The sequence below is a fragment of the Seriola dumerili genome, unplaced genomic scaffold (assembly GCF_002260705.1).
Source record: "Seriola dumerili isolate Sdu_G_001 unplaced genomic scaffold, Sdu_1.0 BDQW01000044.1, whole genome shotgun sequence".
Taxonomy (NCBI): domain Eukaryota; kingdom Metazoa; phylum Chordata; class Actinopteri; order Carangiformes; family Carangidae; genus Seriola; species Seriola dumerili.
This window is the reverse complement of record NW_019174299.1, coordinates 3,659,804-3,682,492: the sequence shown is the minus strand read 5'-3', so window position 1 is coordinate 3,682,492 and position 22,689 is coordinate 3,659,804. Positions and strand designations below refer to the sequence as shown.

The window sequence follows — 22,689 nt, the reverse complement described above, 5'->3', positions numbered from 1 at the left end:
CCTGTACTGCCCCACAAAGCCAAACAGTAGTAAGTACACATTCAGACTTCTTGACATTTGTTTTACGATGTAAAATATTATTGTCCCATAGAAATGTATCATTTAAGAGAGGAGAGCATGTAAAGTTTGCAGAGCTTCAAAAAAGCAATGAAAACCACATGGTTAATTTAATGGTGCTAAATTTATGTTTTTGCTGTTGCTACATAGCCACCATTAGCATTAACAGCTGTTTACTTACATGTCTAGAGGAAACCTCACGACTTTAACATCAAACTTAATTCTTTTATTCGCCAAGAGCATTCTCCAGCGGTGGAAAGCAGCCAATTTTCAAATCACTTTCCAATCACTTCTTTTCTTCTGCTGAAGTTAGCATGCTAACCAGCTAGCCCTTACACTTACGGTACCTTTTAAGCCAAGCTAACTGGATAGCCACAGCAAGCAAGTTAAATTTATCTACTCTGTCCTACTTCTTTCCTGGTACAGAAAAATCAACTATAACGATCCAAAATCTTAATAATTCAGTTTTGTTATCCCTTATAAATTAAGCAGCAGCCAAATCTAACCATGATACAACCTAACCCTAAACGTTTAAGTTATTTTTCCTCTATCATTAAGACTGTGTGTTCAAAATGCTTAATTAATTCAATTAAGACATTAAATTTGCAGTTTATCTATCAGTTACATGGTTTGGCTAACCAGCCTTTCTCAAGTCCATTCTTATCCTACTGTCCCACAATTAAATGTCTTAATGTTTATGCCTTTTGATAAAGCCCCTACACAGTGTGTAAACTGCTCTGTGCTTTGGTATGTTTCCAGTCAGATAAGTTTCATTTGTTCTGCCTTTTTCCTGTCAGATGTTTTCAGCCATAGTTAATAGTGATCACAATTTGGGCCATATTTTTGGAAATTTTAGCTTATTAATTGGATCAATATTGTTTATATTGGTATTGGTGCATTTGTCAGCCAATACCACTGACATATCTGTACCTAAACGTTGAAGTGTCCCGGTTAGTTTGGTCACAATTCAAAAACAAATGGCCTTATCAAAAATGTTTGTTCATGTTATGTATTTAAGTAACAAAATGAATATTGGTTATCACCATTTGACTTTTTTAACTTTTACATTTCAAAACTCCTGTATTGGTTGGGCAATAATTTACAGTGTTCATTGCTTTGGGTTAGGGTTAACAAAAGAAATGCTTAAATGTATTTTGTTTTGACAGAAAATATATATTGTTTCCTTTTAATATTCAAGTAAGAAACAAGTTTCAACAAATTTGTTTCTGATGTTACTTTATAACTTAAACCCACAGTCACTGTCAATATTTCAACTTTTATTTCTTGCCTTCTAAACCAAGATATGAGAGAAATCTTCTGTCGCTCTTCAGATCGCAAATTTCTGATCGCCAATGCCCAGATGAAGAACTGTGGAATCATCTACTGCAACGAGGGCTTCTGCCAGATGTTTGGTTTCACCAGGGCGGAGATCATGCAGCAGCCATGTACCTGCCAGTTCTTGGTGGGGCCTGGTACCATGAAGAGCGCCCTGGCCCAGCTGGCACAGGCACTGCTTGGCTCTGAGGAGCGCAAGGTGGAGATCCTGTACTACGCTAAGGAAGGTAAGACACAGGGGGAAAGGAGAGGAAAGGTGAAACATAGGGAGGAGGGAAATGAAAACATTCAAAATCCCTGTCAGCTTGTTTGCAACCTCAGGTCCCTGAGTGGGAGCCTTCTGGTCGTCACAAAGTCTGACCTGTTGGACAGCTTGACTGTTATTAAAATGCACCATAATCATCCATATGTTCCACTATTTTGCCCTCCAGCTGTTGTTTTTACCAGTCGCTGCTCTTAATTTCTGGAATATGATTTTAATCATAAAAATGAAATGCGTCTAACGTGATCGATTCATATGAAAGTAATCTTAGTCTCACATCCTGTGTGGCCGCCTTCATAGTGACCTGTCATATTTTTTGGGGATTTTTTTGCAAATCACTACAGTCGCCCTACGGTCTTGAAAATCAGTTTAAATCACATAGTGGGTTCTTGGCACCGAGTCACCTCCCCAGTGAGACCAGGCAGGCAGATTCAGCATCATATTCTTAATCTGGTTTTAAAACCTGTTCCTCTTCTCCTCTTCTGCCATATTGATTTGTTGGTTGAACTGAAATCCGTTCTCGTCTTCATCTCCTTTATCAATCTGTCTCATTCTTTCTTCCATATCCTCATATTTATCTTTAGTGCACAACTTTGATCTTGAAAAGCTATGTGCAAACAAAAGTAGAATTAGGAGATGGTGGTACTAAAATTATAATGAGGGAACTGAGTGTGAAAACGTAAAGAAATAACACAGCAATTCAGACGTTTAAACTTTTGATCCCTAGTTGATATATTGGCATTTAACTGAGTGTTCGCTCCTCTTAAAGCTTCATGTCTTCTTGACTCTCTGACTTAATATTAATGGTTCCACCAGTTGCAGGCCGACCTGTGTGGAGGTGTGCGTCTCACCTCCTTGATTTCTTTCACCTGTGAATTCCTTGTTCACCTGTTTATCCACCACTGAGGCAGAAACACATGATGGAGGCCGAGCAAACACACCAGGCTCAGGACGATCACAGTCACCCACCATAAACCCAAACACGTTTACTCTCTATATACATACACAGACATACACACACACACACGTTTCTTTTGTTACTTTGGCCGTTTGGGCATGAGGAGTGCAGTCTAGAGAGCTGTTGTCATGGAAATGTGATCAGCATGCCAGCTCAAATCCACTAAGCATCTATTTGTTTTGTCTCTTGCTTCCTACTGTGCTCCCAATCTGAACAGGCAGAAAAATTTCCAAACAAGTGGATACAATGATTCAGAACAAGTCTCTCACAGGCTGCTTTTCTTTTCTTTACCTCCGGACTAAATTCCTGTCCAGAGGATGAATAGGACTGAATGCAGGCACTCAGTGTGTGTAGCTGTTTGTTCTTCTGTGTGTGTGTGTGTGTGTGTGTGTGTGTGTGTGTGTGTGTGTGTGTGTGTGTGTGTGTGTGTGTGTGTGTGTGTGTTTTTCTGATCTGCCCTGTCCCCCATATCTATTTTTAGACCACACTGATTGCAGTGTGAAGTTAGACCTGACGGAAGTGTTGCTCATTTAGCCTTTTTTAGCTTTCAGTGTCCCTCCTTTTTATCCTCCAGTTCTCTCTCTCTCTCTCTTTCTCTTTCTCCCTCCTGTGGTGTTCTTCCTCATGGCCACCCTCAAAGTCCTGACCTCATAAAAAGACATCAGATGGTGAAAGAGGATTTATGAATGGGGGTATAGCTCAGTGGTAGAGCATTTGACTGCAGATCAAGAGGTCCCCGGTTCAAATCCGAGTGCCCCCTCTTTATCTATTAATGTCTCTTTCTCTTTCTTTCTAAAGGGACCTGCAGACCCTGCCTGGTGGATATTGTGCCTGTGAAAAATGAGGAGGGCATTGTCATCATGTTCATCCTCGACTTCCAGGAGTTAATCGATCCTTCGCTCAAAAAATCAGGCCTCAGGCAGAGAGTAACCCAAGGATGGATTTACTGTAAAGTCTTTAACATTTACATTAATTACGTTACATTAATTGATGTCACATTTCATCGTAGTGGTCAATGTTGACATTTTCTGTATAAACTAAACCTGATACATGCACAAAAACAACGCCCTCTCTGATGCAGTAAAAAAAAAAAAAAAAAAACGTTTTAGTAATACAAAACAAGTTTTGAAAACAGCTGAGCTGAACACAGAGTTTCCCCTTCAGGTCAGAATCGCAGGCTGAAGATGAGGCTGCCCGTGCTGCGGTCCATGCGACGACCTTCACTTTCCAAAGATCAGTTTGAAGGAGTCGTGGTGGACTACCTGCAGGTGAGGTGGTGTACACTCACTTACACAGTCTCACACACACACACACACACACACACACACACACACACACACACACACACACACACATAAATATACACATAGAAACAATGATCATGCATTGCAATATTCATGCCTTACACTTTGCTGCAGTTCACACTCACATGTGACAGTGGCTCCTGACATCTGGAAGAACAAATCACACTACATATCTACAAAGCGCTCACTAACAAAAGATTATGCATGCGCTGCCTCTGAACTGACTCAACTGCTCTTCACACATGCATGAAGAGCACAAAACAAACAAACTTGCTGCACTCAAATTATTTAGTGACAACAAACTCTTCCAATTCCAATTGTTGAATGTGCACTACACAGAGAGAATTGTTTGAATTTTCAGGACTGAGGGAAGAATGAGGGGAAAAAATGTCTTTCTGGTCTCAGAATCTTCCCCTCACTTCTGTCCCTTGTGTTTTGATGAATTACAGCTTGTGAGAAACAATTTCCTAAAAGTATCCATACCTGACACAGGAACTGTACTGGGCCAAACCAGGCCCCCGATTTACATGTTGAAATTGTTTGGCCGGGATAAGACATTCCTTTCTGCTGCAGACCTACCTTGTATTTCATTTAGATGAGTATGGCCCATTTCAGAAAATAAATCAATAAGACAGGATAAAAGTGTATGTTATATATTCCCTTTTGTGTATTTATTTTCTTAAATCTTGTGTTATGCATCTTCAGACCAACCATAAACACCTGTTTGAATGAAATGCAACAGACACGTTTATTTTTTATTTTTGCTCTCTTTCCTTGACAGCCAAACAGCGAGGAGGTCCCTCTGAAAGAGTTTCGGATCCCGTCCAAGGAGAGCTGCATGCAGTCTGAGACGGAGGCTCTGATAGAGCAGGACCTGGATCCTCCCTCTCCTGCAGCCCAGTTGTCCGCCAAGCGAAGATCCCTGCTGACGGACCGACTGGACCCCGGGATCGGCTTCCCTCGGGGGACTTTACCTCGGAGCTGTTCCCAGGACAGTGTCCGCAGCCTCCGACGTGCCTCATCACTGGACGACATCGATGGCATGAGGGCAGATTGGAACAGTCGACCTGGAGACCCCCGCGCTAACAGCAGTGAGTGTCTGAGTGCGGCAGAATTATTAGTGGAAGTATCAGGTTATCATTGTTGCATTGTCTTTCCAAGCAGCTAAAAGATGTTTACAATACACATTTCCTTCATATTTGTGAAATATAAAGTGTTTTAACATTTTATTTTTCCCAGTTAAACTTGACTGACGAAGAATTACACCAAAGGTGCCATATTATCCACATGTTTTGGTTGGTTTGGTTACATAATTTCTGTCTCAAATAAGAAATAAGCTAATTGTAGGAATATGTGACATAGGCAATTTAATTTTGATACGATTATCTTGATATTTATTATTTTCAATACATATATGAGACACAGTATTGTTGTTCTCATATGATTACATCATTAAACAACAGTTGATAGTACTGATATATTGCCAGTCCAAGCTTCTAACTGACTGATTGTTTACTTCCTCTGAATGCACATCAGCTCTTCTCTGTTCATAATAAACAAGTGGCAACAAAGTATGAGGCAGAAAGCAATAGGGTTTAAGAGAGATGTCTTCATTTTGGCACAACAGAAAATGATATACATACATCACCCTCGAAAATCATGGTGTTTTGGTTCATCACTGTTTTGTGTGTAAACTGATCATTTTCACGTGGAGGACACCTCAGAGAACGTTATCGTTATCATTATAATACCATGGCCACTTACCAAGAGAACTGCAATTGTCATTGATTATAGGTTGCTTGTGTGTAATGGATACATTTTTTTAAATTACATAACATTAAGCATCAGTATTTTTGCTATGGTTACATGCAGTTCAATGTTCATTCGTATTAGCTTAACGGACACCTGCTAGCTGATAAAAACAAATATTTCACAGGGTCAGGGTGTAATATTTGTTGCAGCACTGAAAACATGTCAAACAAAAACTCAGATGTAAAGATCTATGAAAACTACAAGCAGCTCATGATAGATTTCCCACCTCGATTCACTGTGAGAAACTTAACTGTCATGTCAGACAGAAAGAGACAGATCTCAGACCTTTTCTCTGACATTCATAACACACAGAGCATCGCTCTGAGCACGTGCAGCTGCCTGATGGTTGTTCCAGGAGAGACACACTAATCAATCCCTCTGTCAGTGTGTGTGTGTGTGTGTGTGTGTGTGTGTGTGTGTGTGTGGGAGGGGGGGTTTGTAGTCCATTTGTGTTAAAATTGCTCATCATTGCACATCTGTCCTCCTCTTCTCTTCTTCTCTCGGGGGAAATATTTTGTGAGGAAACTATTTTTTTTAATACAGGATACAGTTTCCAATCATACTCTAGTTTCTCACCCTGTCTGTCACATTTTCCCCATATTTGTGTGTCCATCTGTGTCTTTGAGGCTGAGAGGACATGCAGTCTGTCCTGTTGAGGCCAAGAAATAGTGATTGAACAAAAAACTATGATCTGCACCAACTAGGAACAAAAAAAAAAATTATATTATCATTCAAATTCATTTTCAGACATATATAATTTTTCCTGATCTCTCTAATTTTGAGTCTTAATCGCCAACATTGCTGCTGTCTGCTGCAGATTTGAAGCCCAGCACTCTGAACTCAACGTCGGACTCGGATTTGATGAGACACCGGACCATCGGCCGCATCCCTCAGGTTACCCTCACCTTCAGCTCAGATCGAATGAGGCCTCCTTCGCCCACAGAGATCGAAATCATCGCACCGAGCAAGATAAAAGACCGCACCCAGAACGTCACCGAGAAGGTCACTCAGGTCACACAGGTAAGACAAGTCCTTCATCATCTCAGTAAAAAAAGAGAGATGATGAATCCCTTTTTTCTTTCTCTCTTTCCTTCTGGTCAGTCGTTCTGTGGTCACTGATACTGGGGTCTTAAATTTGGTATTCCTTCCTGTTGCTTACTTACAGCTTTTTCTGTATAATATTCCATATTATAACCTCTTGTCTTGTAAATGCAACGATGGAGCAACTGTGGCTCAGTAGGTAGAACGGGTCGTCCTCTTATCAGAAGGTCAGTGGTTTGATCCCCAAGATACCGAACCCCACGTTGCCCCTGTTCCAAAAGTGTATGGGTGTGATGTATGAATGTGTTAGTGAATAGGTGAATGTGGCATATTGTAAAGCGCTTTGAGTGGTCAATAAGACTAGAAAAGTGCTATATAAGTGCAGTCCACGTAATGATGGCTGAAGCTCTTCAAGCAACAATCACCACCAACCACTCTCTGCAAGAAACCACGTTCACCGGCAAAGAAAACGTACAAATCGCCCCTTTAAGGATTTTTGTAATGGATGGATCGATTTTTCCAATGTGGGATTGATATTATTGGATAACTTCAAGTTAATGTCAGCCTCATATTGAGAGACTGTGGTCTCACAATAGCTTTGTCTGCTAGCTTTTGGCTGCATTGTCATGCTGCTAATTGGGAAAACACATAATACCAATCATATCATGTTCCCACTGCTGTCATCCTGTTCGGTGCGTTCAGGTTGTCAGCCATTGTTTCACATCACTGTCTCTGCAGACAAAGATGTCTATAATGTCTATAAATGGTGTTTGCTTCTGGCTCACTGAAGACGCAAAAAGACATCAGCAGTCACCGGTGGAAAGTATGACAGAATAGTCTCACCTGAGGTGCGACATTTATGGCACCAGCAACAGAACACACCCATCAGCCACCTGTCATCACACCACGGTGTCTCTGTGCTCTGTTGGCACACCGTTATCACACACACAACAATGGAAGAATGTAAAAATACTGCTTTGCAACTAAAGTTTCTGACTTGAAAAGTAATTAGGTATTATGTGAAAGTAAAATTAAACCACCAGTAACATATTTTCAGATATTAAAAGTAAAATGAAAATTGAAAATTAAAATTCTGAAAATTGGAGATAATGAAATAATAAAGAGAAGTTTTGATATTTTTCCTGCTTTCAGATCAATCGAAGCATTGCATGCTGCTCTGCATAATGAGAAAATGCGCTAAAAACCCTTATGATAAAGTCTAATGTCAGTGGGTTTTCCAGACCAAAATAACTTAGCAGAAGCCGATAAATAAAAAGATAAATATTTATTGGAGAAAATGCCGAAAGTCGGAACACTTCAACATTGTATCCAATGTAATTGTACATTACGGGACTGAATAAATGTATTTACGTTATACGTCAAAACAAACTAACACTTACAAACAAAGTGATGGAATGGAATGGCCTGTCTGGTCCAGGGCAGAGCTGGCAGTCAATCACTGTGGGGCTCCCTCGGCGCATCACATTAACCCAGTTTATCTGTGGGGCTTCCACAAAGGTCAGATGACTGTCTTTCCAACCAGCCTGAGCCAAAGAGGTTGTGTTTTTGGGCCAGTTTGTCTGTTTGTTTGTGTGGCTGACTGTCTGTCAGCTTGTTATTTCACAGGATATCTCAAAAACTCCCAGAGCATTTTTGCAAGAAGCAGGTTGAGTGAATTATCTGGAGGACTGTGCTGAATCAAATTTGGGACATGGACTGAATTAAAAAGACTTCCATGTTTTACTCAGCAAAGTAATCCAGATAACCCACTAACCAGATTCTTTGAAGAATTCCTTGAATGCTCAAGTATTTCCTTTTGTCAAATGCTTTCTAACTTCAAATTTTAGTCTTAGTGCAAATTTAGTCTCTTGTGCAGATTAACACACCTGTTTATTATCCTACTTTTGGGTCCTACATTTGCATCATATTAGCCCAGTACTGTTCCCTTATATGACTGCTGTGTGACTGGATGCTGTTGCCTTGGTGGTGGTGGTGGTGAGATCTCACTTGTTCACACCAGGAGGGAGAGTGGTATCGACAGCCGGCTATGACTCAGTGCACAATGTGGAAGCAATGTGGCTTCTGTGGCCCAGGAAAAACCGACCGGACGAGCAGAAGGCCTCCTGGAAGTTATCTTGTTATCTCGACTCTGCTGACGTCGTTTAGGAGAAAAAGTGAGCGTTCCTCAGTGTTAGTATTGCAGTGGAGTGTTTGTCTGCTGCTCAGCAGGGTATGACTTACAGCTATCTGTCTCTGGTATGTCCCCTGTTGACAGACCACACACGATCGTCCTCAGGACTTCTTCATCTTTGAAACAGTTTAGTCCAGTGTTGAGTCTTTAAATCTTGTTTTTAGTAAAGACAAACTTTCCACTTGTGGGTTCATCTGACTACTTTTCCCAGATATTTTGTCTCGTTTGATGGAAAGCACAATACTGGATAGAGTATTCGTATTTATCTTAGTGTGATGTGTACTGTATGTAGTAGTACACACTGGAGGATTTCAGTTTCCCCATCGCACATGTGTAAGTTATATATTAGTTATATAACTTATATATTGGACCATGACTGGTTCCAAATAGTTGTGATGTCACAAAATCCAACTCGTGCACATCTTAAACTCACAAAGACAGACATTGACTACGGCTTAGATATAAGAAATAATCAGACTTCAGATGGACGTCTGAATTCATCCGTGGCACAAAGCAGTTTAGTTCTTGTCTATCTTAAGCCGTACTGTGGTACTATGAATTCTGGGTAAATTAAGACTTTTTTCAAAATAAAACAAAATGGCAGACCGAGGAACTCCATCCAAATACTCCAGCAGGAAATGTTTGTCTTTTGGAAGAATTCAACAGTTAGAAGGATGTACTGAAACAAGAAAAACAAAACCTCTTATTGTTCTCTCCGTAACAATGTTAGCAAACCAGTTTTTTATTCATTGCTGCTACTGGTCAGCGCAGGTGTCATTGATCGTTACCATGGTAACATTGGTCTTAGGCCTGAGTTAGCCTGGAGGTAAGGTGTCTAATGTTTTTGGCTTAAACTTAGTCAGTCTTCATTGTGAATCAGTCTTACTTGCATTAGACTAATCTACAAGCAAATTTAAGACTGGTCTGAAATATCTTTGTGAAACAGACCCCAGATTTAAGCCTTCTAGTGTCAGACTCTGCAAATATATAATTCTGCCCAGTGAAGCTCAAACATCCAAGTGAAGTAACAGTAAACAAAACACGTTTTTGAATGGAAACTTTTTGTTGTGGTGGCTCATCTGCTTGACCATGTGCACAGATCTGCTTATTTTTCATTGCAAATAAACCAGGGATATAAACACTAAAATCTTAAACTTTAATAAACTGACTAGACATTAAATAAATATAGTTATTTAGTAAGAAGGTACCAAAAGAGATATGTGTTTAAACTGTTTTTGATATGACTGAGGTATTGTTGTATCTGCTGTATGTGATGTCAGTATAGATGGTAGCTAGGCAGCACAGAGGAGGGGGGACGACGACTCAGTTGAGTGTGTGAGGATGCATATGGAGATTGCATTGCTGTGTGTGAGGATCACAGACTGTCTGTGGGAGTGCAGAGGGGTTCTGGTGAGATGTAGTTATGAAAGCGAGTAAAAAGGGCGGCAGCTGTGAGGCTATTGAGCTGCACTCGTTGGCTTGACGCTGCCTGTGACCTTGGCCTCTGGAGCTAATGGAAGTGGAGGGCAGTGTGCGTGCTCTCTGTGTATCTGTCAACCCTCCAACTGCCCTTTAAATCACAGCCCTCCCCACCCTTCCTACCCCCCCCAGCCGTCTTCATACTGGTGCCAGTTTTAGTTTCTGTCCAGCTTGAATTTACTCGCAGTGGTATCATAGTCACGGGTTGCAGATGAATGTCAGGCCTCACAGGTCAGGTTTTAGGTCACAGTAATCATTACATGTGGGAGCAGCCGATCAATTACAACACCAAGAGCAAGTTTTCTACAGATTTATCACGTCGGTAATTTTAACTAAATCTCTAAACATGTGTCTTCTTTTCTCCTGGTTGTGTTCCGTTATACAATAAAAACTTTCGTTGTCCCGCCTTTGTAATTGGATTTCGATTGGCACCTTACAAAAAGGGAAATGAAGGTTGTCATTGATCGTTGTTCATATTGATTTGTCTGCATAACATGAAGCACACAATGTGATTGACTAGACTGCAGCTTGTAAAAGACAGATAATTGTAGAAAAGCACACTGTAACTCCTAGTGTGTGTGTGTGTGTGTGTGTGTGTGTGTGTGTGTGTGTGTGTGTGTGTGTGTGTGTGTGTGTGTGTGTGTGTGTGTGTGTGTGTTTTGGCAAAGCAGAAGTGTGTTTATGTGGTGCCCCCTGGCTTTGAATGAGCTTACAACAGGGAGAAAGTAGAAGTAGAAATCTGGGTTTAGTTTACATTTTTAAGTTTGAGCATTTTAGTCCACTTTAACTGTGTGTGTTGACGTGTTTGTGTTAATCAGGTTCATATTCAAACCTATAACACGTTCATTAGAAATTTGAGGACAGTCTTTATTCTTGAGCTGCCGTCCGCCAAAAAAATGTGTAATTGAGACAACGACGGGTGTGTTTGAGACAGTCCATCAAAATAAATTGATAAACAAGTTGTCTGACTCTTCTCTAATACAATATATTAAAATATTTATTTCTACAAATATTTCTGGCTAAATGGGTGGATATGATACGGATATTGTTTGATGGTACTAAAATATTACAGCTATGGATTAAGTTTGACAAAAAAAAAAGTACAATATATTGTCAACGTGTTGTTTCCGTTTAAGATAATACCCATAATGACTTTGAACAACTTACAGGACATCACGTCTTCAGAAACCAAATCATACAAATTTAAATACACCTCGTTTAGCCAGCATTTAGACAATACTTTACAGACTCAAAGAGGATAAATTAAATAAACTTGGTTGCAGGGTAAACACATTAAAATATTTAGATACTTGTTTTCTCATAGTTGAGCATAAATCAGGCGGCCCACATAGTCAACAAAGAGTCTTATAGGAAAATTAAAACCGGTATTTTTCTTTCTCGTAGAACTCAAAGCATCTTTCATCTCAACAAATTGTTTTGTTGTTGCATTATGAATGTCTAGTAGGGCCTGCTTTGACTTTACGCAGTTGTTGCTTGTTGGGTACCAGTGGAGGTGGGGGATGCCGTCATTCATACAGCCTCTGGACAGTTTTTTTCATGTGTCTGAAAGAGGATCCTGCAGTGAGGGCTGGGCTACAGGCAGGGAGGATGAACGAGGGAGCAGGAGGGAGGGAGATACAGACGGATAGACAGAGGTTGCCATCTCCCTCTCTCTCTCTCTCTCTCTCTCTCTCTCTCTCTCTTGCTCTCTCTCATAGTCTTAGTCTTCTCCCGTTGTTTACCCTGTGGCGGGCTTCAGCATGAGCTTCAAGCAGAAACTTCAGCCTGTGAGTGTTTCAGCCTTACTGGGTCTCTCACGTCCCCTTGTGTCCTCTTCAAACTCTTCAGCTCTACCTCCCTGTTTGTTTGCCACCAGCTTCCTTTTTCCTTTCCTTCTTCACCCCCACTCTCTTCATCCTCCTTCTCACCCTTCCTTTTTTACTAGCTGTAGCTCCACAGGTGAGCAACATCAGCTTTATCCAGGTAAAGCTGATGCCATGTCACCTTGCTATGACAAGGTCCTGTTTATGGACACTTGTCCCAAACTTGATTTTGCTCTCACAGCATTTTGTATTTGAGTTGAGTGATGGTGTTTTAAGTACAGAATTAGGTGTTGTGCTTATGTTTAGAATGGAATAAGACAGGATTAGGATGCACGGTCTGAATAGTTTAATGTCGTGTTCACTGCGGTTGTCTTTGGATGGAATATACAGGGAAAAGCAAAGACAAGTAACAGGAACAAGTTTATATGTGAAAGATTTAGCATTTTGCATTGTGGCTTTTTTTTCAAAACTGAGAATAAAAGTATATAATAACATAACAACAAAAAAACAACAAAAAACATAAATAATGTCCTAGAAGCAGCTCACAGCAGCAGTTTTATGTATTTCACACTCTCTTTCATGATTTATATGCTGTTCAGTCTTTAAGCTTCACTTGTACTTAACACCTCCGCCGTCTTTTGAATCTAATAAACATGAAAATCTATAAACAGTGAACTCTTCCTTTCATAATTATAAAGTCAGAGTAGCAACAGAGAGCTGTTGCGTGCAAACTAGAGGTGGCAGTTGTTCATTATGAAACAGAGCTGTGGACAACATCAATACCTTAAAATTTTTTGGATGAGTGAACCTCGCTCATGTGTTTACATTCTCATTACTGTGTTGTCTTTTTACATCTGTTCAGCTGCGATGGTCAGTGGCTGATACGCAAAAGAGAGCCGCAGGTTGTTGTGTTAGAGGGATTCAATAAATATTGCAGGGTTTTCCACCTTCACCCCATTTCCAAAACACTGTACGTTGTCTATTTGGTCATAAAAACAGATTTGAGGAGCAAGAGCAGAAGCAAACATCCGTCTGTTGTTACAGGGCATTGCATGCTATAATGGAAAACTATACAGGCTTGGGTTATTCCCAGTGAAGATCTTACTTCCCCCTTTCTTTTTTTCTGTCTTACTTTCTTTCTTTTTTTTAACCAAATATGGCCACGTACACATTTAGTAGCTTTTTTAAATGTAGTACTTTGTCCTTAAGAAGCCATTTACTTGCTGGCCCCTGTTTTAGTCTTAGCTGGGGTAATGGAGAGAAACAGCATTTTTGTTCGGTGGGAGGAGGGGTTCTAAATAGTCAATACCATGCTAAACTTAACTTGTGGTCCCTGTGTGATTTTATTAGAGTGTTTGGTTGTAGAGCCACTGCAGCCACAAGTCCATCTTCTTTATTCATGCTGACTATGACCACGATAATGCAAACTAAAATGCAAATGAGGGTCTAAAAACTGGAGGACTTTGAGGAGATGTAAGGACAACAATGCACTGAGAGCATTTTTTTACTAGTTGTTAATGCAGATATGGATGACAGCAACAGGGCATCAGAAAAATACATCTGTTAAAGAGCGATCACTGTTAAATCAGCCAGCCCAAGTCCTGACATTGTAGTTAACAAGAATTAACTGAAATCACTCCTATGTGGCGTGCAATCAATGACAGCACTTATTCTGGTCCACAATTGACCAGAACTCTGGCAGTTGGGGTCATATGTTCTAGATAAAATGGGGATCACATGGTGAGGCAGACGCAGGTAAGGCTGCTTTAAAAAGAACAGCTAGAGCTGTGACTTAGTGAAAGTGCCTGTGGAGAGAGGACAGAGCTGCACAGGGACCCTGTTAGATCTAGGTGGGAGGTTTTTCTGTAAGAAGGTGATGCAGCAGAGGAGGTGGCCGCTGCACAGCAGGCAGGTAGGGCTGCAGAGGGTTTGGAGGAGCCTTCTCTGCTGCTGTGGTCGCCACCAGGATAAGAACCAGGACATGGAGGCTCTTATTGTCGTACCGGTCAGTGGGATCTTTGTACTCATCACTTAATTCACAAATATCTTACTGTTTTTGCGCTGGTCTGCCTGTTAATGCAAATAGTGGTGGTGGTGGCAACACTGGGTGGAGATTTGCATGTTGGTCTTTTTTTTTTTTTTTGCTTTGCTAAAGGAAGGAGCTGTTTCTGTTCTGCAATAAAAAATTTGCATATTGAGAAACTAAGTGTGTGGACATGTTGGTATTAGAGGGCTGTGATATTTTTTATTCTGCCAAACTTGGTGAGAATTTTTTTGAGGAGGTTGTTACTTACCTTTAGGTGCAGAATGTTATGAAGGAAAGTCTGATGGGCTGTGACACGCAGTGTGTAGTGTGAAGCCACAAAGCGTGAGCAGCACTGATTTATGCATACACATTTTCCCTGCTCAAATTAACAGCTATTTTAATATCAGGATATTTTTAATCTGGATATTTCTTTGTTGCCGCACTTTAAGTGGTAGAACATCCTACATTTTGGTGCCTGGTTTGGTTTAACCTGGACCTTTTTTCTTTTTTTATATCTGTGCATGAAAAGGGAAGTGTTCACATGCAAAGCTTTACCTACAAAGTTGGCGATGTAGTCTGGTATCTGCTCTGATCTAGACCAGCTCCACACGAACCTTAGGCAAGCACTGCTGGTGACAATCAGTTAACATTTCCTGTTTTCTTCAGGTTAAAATGTTTTTGCTGGAAGGCTTTTATTCTGAAGCAGCTCCAGTAAGTGAGTTTGCATACATGCTACATATCAACGTGACAACATGACCGTAACACTGTTCTTTTCTCTTAAAATTCAGCAGAGTTGGTCAACGAAAACACTTTAATATGCACTTCTGTGAATATGCCTATAAGTCATAGTAAGCCACTGCCATTGTTTCAGAAATGAGAACTTAGAGTTGCTCTAATGCGTTTGGGCTGGTTTGTTTTGTATAGGAGATTTAGAAAATACTAAATAGCCACAGCTCTCTGTTTACCAGTGACTTATAAGTGATATAAAAGTGAAAAAGTGGAGGTTAAATTACGGCGCAGGTCATGAATATTAAACCTCATGAAGAATTAAACCTGCTGAAAAATTTTAACTCCTAAAAAATTAAACCTGAAGTTATATTTGGTTAATGGCATTTAAATAATAATGATAATTAGAAGTTATTGATCTACAGGCCAATTACTAAACCTTTCACTGCTGTTTTATTCTTTCTGGATAATGTTAGTCACCTGCTCTCTGTCATCACAGTGTTTGCATTAGTGTCAGAATTTTCCATCTCATAACAGATATGTACATCAATGAATGGAGACACCTGTTATCCTGTTTGAAGTATAGGCTTCATGAAGTAACTTCCTGTGAAGTAAACTTTATGGTTATGTTTCTCACTATCCTGCCTTCATTATTGATAACATGTTCTCCATCTCTTCCCTATGTCGTCAGGTGTTGTCCCTCGGTGCTGACGTGCTGCCAGAGTACAAGCTCCAGGCCCCACGCATCCATAAATGGACCATCCTTCACTACAGCCCCTTCAAAGCGGTGTGGGACTGGGTCATCCTGCTGCTGGTCATCTACACCGCCGTCTTCACGCCATACTCGGCCGCCTTCCTTCTCAACGAGGTGGAGGACGAGCGGAGGAGAACCTGCGGCTACACCTGCAACCCGCTCAACGTGGTGGACCTGGTGGTGGACGTCATGTTCATCGTGGACATCCTCATCAACTTCAGGACCACCTACGTCAACCAAAACGACGAGGTGGTCAGCCACCCGGGACACATCGCGCAGCACTACTTCAAGGGCTGGTTCCTCATCGACATCGTGGCCGCCATCCCCTTCGACCTGCTCATATTCCGCTCTGGGTCAGAGGAGGTGAGACAGAGGATGTCAGCAGCCTCTCAATACTGATTAATTTTTACTGACTAATTTTTCCTCGCCCAATGTTGTCTGACGAAGTGAAAAAGAGTTATTTCACAACAGAAACAAAGGTCAAAGATTGGTTGTTACGTATGACAAATAACATTAGTGATGGTTCGGTTCCATTTAAGTATCACTGTAGATCATGCAGGTGAGAAAAAAAACAAACTTCAAGCAAACGAAAGGGGGGCACACAGGTCGCGGGGGGCATTTTTGTTTTCATGTTATCCAGAAGAGGTTATAAACTTTTAAGACTAAGAGTATTGTTAACAAAAGGCCAGTCTGTGGGTTACTAGTGGCAGGCTTACCAAAATAAGAGCTAAAGAGTTGGCAAACATCTGTTTTATCTCAGTTGGAACAATTAACCTGGATGTGTGGAACAGATCCATTATGGTCATGTTCCTGGAAATATGTGGTTTTTTACGAAACTGACTTAGTCCTGTGAATCGATATTAGTGCCTGTAGGCAGCCGTGGAGGTTACTATATGTTCACTCAGGTGTATTTTGGTACAGATTTAAGAAGCATCCACTTAAATACAGGAGCAACAATTTGGGCTACTTAATTTTTCAGAGGAAAATATTGTACTTTTACTCCACTATATATATATTTTTTTATTAGTTACAAATTTCTTTGCAGATTAAGATCTTAGATAAGTTAGAAACATACTGTATGATCAATATTCAACAAGGAAAAATATGATTAGAAAACATTATTATTATTATACGTCAGGTCACCTCCTATCTTCCTTTATAGCTCTAATTTAAGAAGTTCATTCAGAAATCAAATTCAGTGAGCACTGGAGGTCACGTTCTGATGAAGCCAACAGAAACAAATCTTCTGCAAAGAGCAAAGATACAATTCTGAGGATCCCAAAGTGGACACACCCCTCACCACAGCTGCGCCTTGAGATTCTGTCTGAATATCATGAATTCTGTCATGAATATCACAAATAGGATCAGAGACAAGGGACAACCTTGGCGGAGTCTAACATTCACTGAAAACACATATTCAGTGAATGTACTCTCACAAGGGTAAAGAGCTGGTCCACTGTTCAACGGCCAGGAAGGAATCCGCATTGCTCCTTCTGATTCTTAGGTTCAACAATCGGTCAGAGCCTCCTTTCCAGCACCCTAGAGTAAACAGGCATATCTCATCCACACCTGGGGCCTTGCCGCCAAGGAGCTTCTTGACTGCCTCAGCGAGCTCTGCCGGGGCTATGTATGAGACTTCCCCCGAGTCTTCAGACTCTGCCTCATCCACGTAGGGCATGTGAGCCGGGTTCAGGAGTTCCTCAAAGTATTCTTCCCACCGCCCAACAACATCTCTGGTCCGGGTCTGCAGTTCTCCTCCCCAACTGAACACAGCCTGGGTCAAACCCTGTTTCCCCTTCCTGAGTTGATGAACTTCCTTTTGGCCAAACAAAAGTCCTCCTTCATAGCCTCCCCAAAATCCTCCCACACATTTATTTATATTACTTAAATTTACTTAGGTTTACAATGATATATTGAGGGGGACGACCCTCTGGAAGGAGATTTCTGCCCTGTCCTTTTCCATGTTACAACATTTCAAAAGATCATAGACTGAGAAGAGGTCTCGCCTCCACTCCCTCATAGCCTTAGACTGATGTTGGTGAATCATAACGAACCAATAATAGTTTTATCTTGAAAGAACAAGGCAGTTGCATCTTGTGGGTCGAGTGTGGAAGATACATACTGCACGGACACATTAGGGCAGATCAGGTGTGTAGAATAGACATTGCCACAATGTGATTATAGCTTAATGGACATTTTCAGTATTATGAAATGAAGCAACTTGCTGGAAACCAGTAAAATACAGATTAAAGGTAAATTTGAATGCAGTGCTTGTTCTTGCATTTTCAACACTTTTCACTACAAGTCTGTCTCAGCTTGTCTCTAGCTCTGCCTGGAGACAGCACAGGTAAAAAGTTCAGAAGCCCACATTTAAAAAAAGCAACATTAGTATCCTGTATGAAATTATAACCAGACACCAGATGTATGCTAGTTGTGCTACATTAGTGCAAAAAACTCATTTTAGATGACAGCAGTGTAAACAGGTCAAACTTCACTCATAACAAACTGTCAATGCAGGATTTAATATCAATTATTTATTAGACACACAGGATCAGAAAGAGAGTCCGCACACCTGTTGAGTTGTGGTTTTGCATTATTGTCCAATAATTTGATGGATCCTCTTTTATTTTGATTAATAAAATCCTGCATTAATAATATCCACATTTAATTAATTTCATATCTGCAGCAAAATATTCAGTTCAGGACTCAGTGATTCATAGACTGTGTCACTGGTTTGAGCATTTTTTTACTGGCTGCCACTGACATGAGGTCTGCTCTCTCTCCACCAGCCTCAGACAACTACTCTGATTGGATTACTGAAGACAGCCAGGCTGCTGAGGTTGGTACGAGTGGCCAGGAAGTTGGACCGTTACTCAGAATACGGAGCTGCTGTCCTTTTCCTCCTCATGTGCACCTTCGCCCTCATCGCTCATTGGCTGGCCTGTATCTGGTACGCCATCGGCAACGTGGAGCGCACCGGCTCTGCGCGCATAGGAGCCATGAAGATCGGCTGGCTGGACAACCTGGCCGAACAGATCGGTAAACAGTACAACGACAGCGACGCAGCTTCAGGCCCCTCCATCAAGGACAAGTACGTTACAGCCCTGTACTTCACCTTCAGCAGTCTGACCAGTGTGGGCTTCGGGAACGTCTCACCCAACACCAACCCAGAGAAGATCTTCTCCATCTGTGTCATGCTCATTGGCTGTGAGTAGAGTGGGAGTGAGTCTGAAATCTGAATCCTTTTAGGGTGAGCACTCTCTAGAGCAAATACAATACCTTAAGTTTTAAAGCAGGTATAGTTGTAGTGAATGTGAAAACCTCTGTCAATTCTGATTGTGATGGAACAGCTAATGACCAATATTTCAAAGCTTCAATCTTTACATAGTTGGTGTTTTCACACTAAAGAAACATTCTCTGTTTCCCTAAACTTATCTTTTTCTACAGCTGAAAAACGTGTAAATCTGCATTAACATGGGACATTAAAATGAATGGAATTCTTATATGTATATGATAATTCAGTTTAATTACAGGTGCAATCTTAAAATGAGGAATTTATTTATGAAAACATTATTAGATAGTTGGATTCATTCAAAATAAATATGGCAGGCTTAAGAGACTTTTATGCAGCTTTGCTCAGTGATGATAATGATAACATAACCATCCATTTGCTCTTACATATTATCAGTCTAAAGCAAGTGTGTCAGATTGTGTTTGAAAGAGGATCTTGCTGTTTTTGATCGCTTGTAATATTGACCTTCCCTCAATTTTTCAATTTGTTTTAATGGCATTCATATATACAATTTTGGAATCATCACTTCTTCCCCTCACAAGCTCATATAGTATGAACCATTTGTCCACCAGGAGAGAATTAACCTGCAGTATTTCTGTCCTCTGTCCCTTGCAGCTCTGATGTATGCCAGTATCTTCGGTAATGTGTCAGCCATTATTCAGAGACTGTACTCAGGCACTGCCCGCTACCACACCCAGATGCTGAGGGTCAAAGAGTTCATACGGTTCCACCAGATCCCCGGAGGCCTGAGACAGAGGCTAGAGGAGTACTTCCAACATGCCTGGTCCTACACCAACGGCATCGACATGAATGCTGTAAGTCACAAGGAAATTCATACACGGGTTCACAGGAGGCGCGCTCTCTAGGTTTGGGATGAGGGTGATGGCTAGACAGGCTTTTTTTTTTCTTATTTTTTGTTAAATAGATGTTGAGACAGTTCAGAAAGATTTAGTCTTTGCTGTATGCTTTTATACAAAAATGTTCAATTTTCACATTTTCAGCCCCACCTTTCACCCTTTCTTATCTTTATTTGTCTTTCCCTCCTCCTCCTCTGTCTCCTCCTTTTCTCACATACACATGCAAGTCATGCAATTCTCACCACCCAGCTGGGAGCTGATATACAAACAGGGGAGGGAGGGAGGGAGGGAGGGAGGGAGACAGGCATGACGTGGAGGTAAACAATAGCCATTGCATAGTGATAGTGAAAGCTTCCATGTTGAGTTGATACATGTGTAAGGGGGTATAGCTCAGTGGTAGAGCATTTGACTGCAGATCAAGAGGTCCCCAGTTCAAATCTGGGTGCCCCCTGTCCTAAACACCATGTGGATCTTTTGTCTATATAATCGCAAACTACAACTGCTGTACTATAACGAGAAGAGCTGGTGATGCATGTTTAATTTCTGCATAAAATTCTCTATTTTTTATGCAATGAGCTTTCAAACAGCCTGCCACTATCAGCCTGATTTTTTGGATTTATACATGCTTGTCTGAGGATAAAATGAAACATCAATGGCCTTCAGCTGGGAGGTATAGCTTAGTGGTGAGATCACTGAAGATCAAGGTGGCCCCAGTTCAACCCTGGGTGCCCTCCTTCTATTCAAACATACAAATGAGAGTGTCCACCGGGGATGCTCCATTTGGAGACCCAGTTTTCAGCGATGATGTGCGTCATATCGCTGCTTGGGCTTGGGCTCCAAACAGCACTGGAGCATGACGCAGCCAGAGAGCAGCATTAGCGCCTGCCAATTCAATGTGAGAATAGATAATCACTTGGAGCAGCTGTCCTGTGTGCCCCACCTGCATCAATCTTCTCTCACCCCGCAGGTTCTTTTTTATGCACCTTTCACTTTCATTTGGCATTTTCCATTTTTAGAATAATTGGTATTAAAGCTACAGGAAAAATGGGTGCACAATGAAGGAAGAAAAGCATGGAGAATTATTTAAATTGACCTTATGCCCTCTGTTGCCCTGCAGGTTCTGAAGGGTTTCCCTGAGTGTCTGCAGGCTGACATCTGCCTCCATTTGAACCGCAGCTTGCTGCAGAACTGCAAAGCCTTTCGAGGTGCCAACAAAGGCTGCCTGCGGGCTTTAGCCATGCGATTCAAGACCACCCACGCCCCGCCAGGTGACACTCTGGTCCACAGTGGGGACATTCTCACCGCCCTCTACTTCATTTCCAGAGGCTCCATAGAGATCCTCAGGGACGACGTGGTGGTGGCCATACTGGGTGAGCTACAAGCCACGATGAAGGTCTTACTTTGTCTATTGTTCCACTTTGGATGGAAATCAATGACAGTTATTTGATGAATTAACATATAGTTTATATAAAAAAAATCAATAATAATGACTAACACCCACTGCAAATAATCATGAAAAACTGTACAATGCAGAAAAAGGAGGTAAATCTTTGCATCTGTGAATCTGAAACCACTAAAAGTTGCTATACTAACATTTAACTGACATTTTGTGATTTTTCTTTTGTAACCTTTTCTGTCTGTTCGTTCTGTCATCCTGTTGTCTCTTTCCCACAAAGCCAGAGCCACAACTCTTGCCCTTTACACACACACACACACACACACACGCACACATGCACACACGCACACACGCACACACACTTCTCTATGTGTTGTGTTGCCAGAGGTGTTTGGGCACAGCTCCACTTCCATTCCACAGCGGCATTGATCATCAATAGGGCCAGCACTCAGAGCCAGGCTGTATAGGTCATTTTTTTTTCAGCTGTGTTTGAGAGGACCATTAATGTGCAGCGCTGGTGAGGATCTGTGTCGCTGCAGTGCTTTGTTTTTCATTTGTTTTGGATGAGATTCATCCATCAGATTGTTGTTAGTAAATTGTTTTCACTATTATTTGCAGTGGCTGACTCACTTGGCCCAACATCTATTGATTAACTTTTAGCCATCCCCCATAATTCATTTTTCTTTTTCCTGTGGTTTCTCCAGGAAAGAATGACATCTTCGGTGAGCCCATCAGTCTGTACGGAAGACCAGGGAAGTCCAGCGCTGACGTCCGGGCTTTGACCTACTGCGACCTTCACAAGATCCTGAGAGACGACCTGCTGGAAGTGTTGGACATGTATCCCGACTTTTCGGACATGTTCTGGAACAATTTGGAGATCACCTTCATCCTGAGAGATGTGAGTGCCACCAGAGGGCGCTTTTACACATTGCATTTAAAACATCATCCTAACTTTTTCCATAATCAGTGTTTGTTTGTCTTAAGGCCTAAGAAAACATTTTTTAACCAGTTATCTCACATTGGAAATTCTTTAGGAAGTTACAAATTAAGACAATTTAAATGTACATACGGTATATTTATATGTTTAGTATTATAATATATGATATATAATATTTAGCACAGTACATATGCAGTATTTTGTATACATTCAAGATTTCTCACCAAACCTTCAGTATGTATCCCTCAGGCCTTACAAACACACTGAATTCATTTCCTACCTCATAAATCATTCGTAACGTCGCTTTTAAAATGTCTGAAAACATATATTTTTCCCTCACTGCCTTTTTCTTCTGCTCTTAAACTAGTACATAGCTGCCTACCAAATGTCTCTCGCCTTGCTGCACACACCACAAGGGATAAAAAAAAATTACAATGTA

The 22,689-nt window shown here is 41.1% G+C and overlaps 1 protein-coding gene and 2 non-coding genes across 6 annotated transcripts in view; all 3 read left to right on the top strand.

The window, feature by feature from the left end:
* Nucleotides 1-22,689, top strand: part of LOC111217490 (potassium voltage-gated channel subfamily H member 6-like) — a 30,590-nt gene that overhangs the window by 3,255 nt on the left and 4,646 nt on the right. For 2 of the 4 annotated variants that reach the window (XM_022739386.1, XM_022739385.1), the window contains exons 2-11: nucleotides 1,389-1,619; nucleotides 3,411-3,560; nucleotides 3,777-3,880; nucleotides 4,698-5,007; nucleotides 6,546-6,748; nucleotides 15,706-16,131; nucleotides 18,558-18,975; nucleotides 19,676-19,875; nucleotides 21,035-21,287; nucleotides 22,018-22,211. In XM_022739386.1, coding sequence (XP_022595107.1) covers nucleotides 1,389-1,619; nucleotides 3,411-3,560; nucleotides 3,777-3,880; nucleotides 4,698-5,007; nucleotides 6,546-6,748; nucleotides 15,706-16,131; nucleotides 18,558-18,975; nucleotides 19,676-19,875; nucleotides 21,035-21,287; nucleotides 22,018-22,211 — 2,489 coding nt within the window. Of the gene's footprint in view, nucleotides 1-1,358; nucleotides 1,620-3,410; nucleotides 3,561-3,776; nucleotides 3,881-4,697; nucleotides 5,008-6,545; nucleotides 6,749-15,705; nucleotides 16,132-18,557; nucleotides 18,976-19,675; nucleotides 19,876-21,034; nucleotides 21,288-22,017; nucleotides 22,212-22,689 lie in introns of all 4 variants that reach the window. The other 2 variants (XM_022739384.1, XM_022739383.1) reach the window with 1 other exon arrangement.
* On the top strand, nucleotides 3,301-3,372 carry trnac-gca. The gene has a single exon. It is a non-coding gene; the product is annotated as a tRNA-Cys (tRNA).
* trnac-gca lies at nucleotides 20,297-20,368 on the top strand. The gene has a single exon. It is a non-coding gene; the product is annotated as a tRNA-Cys (tRNA).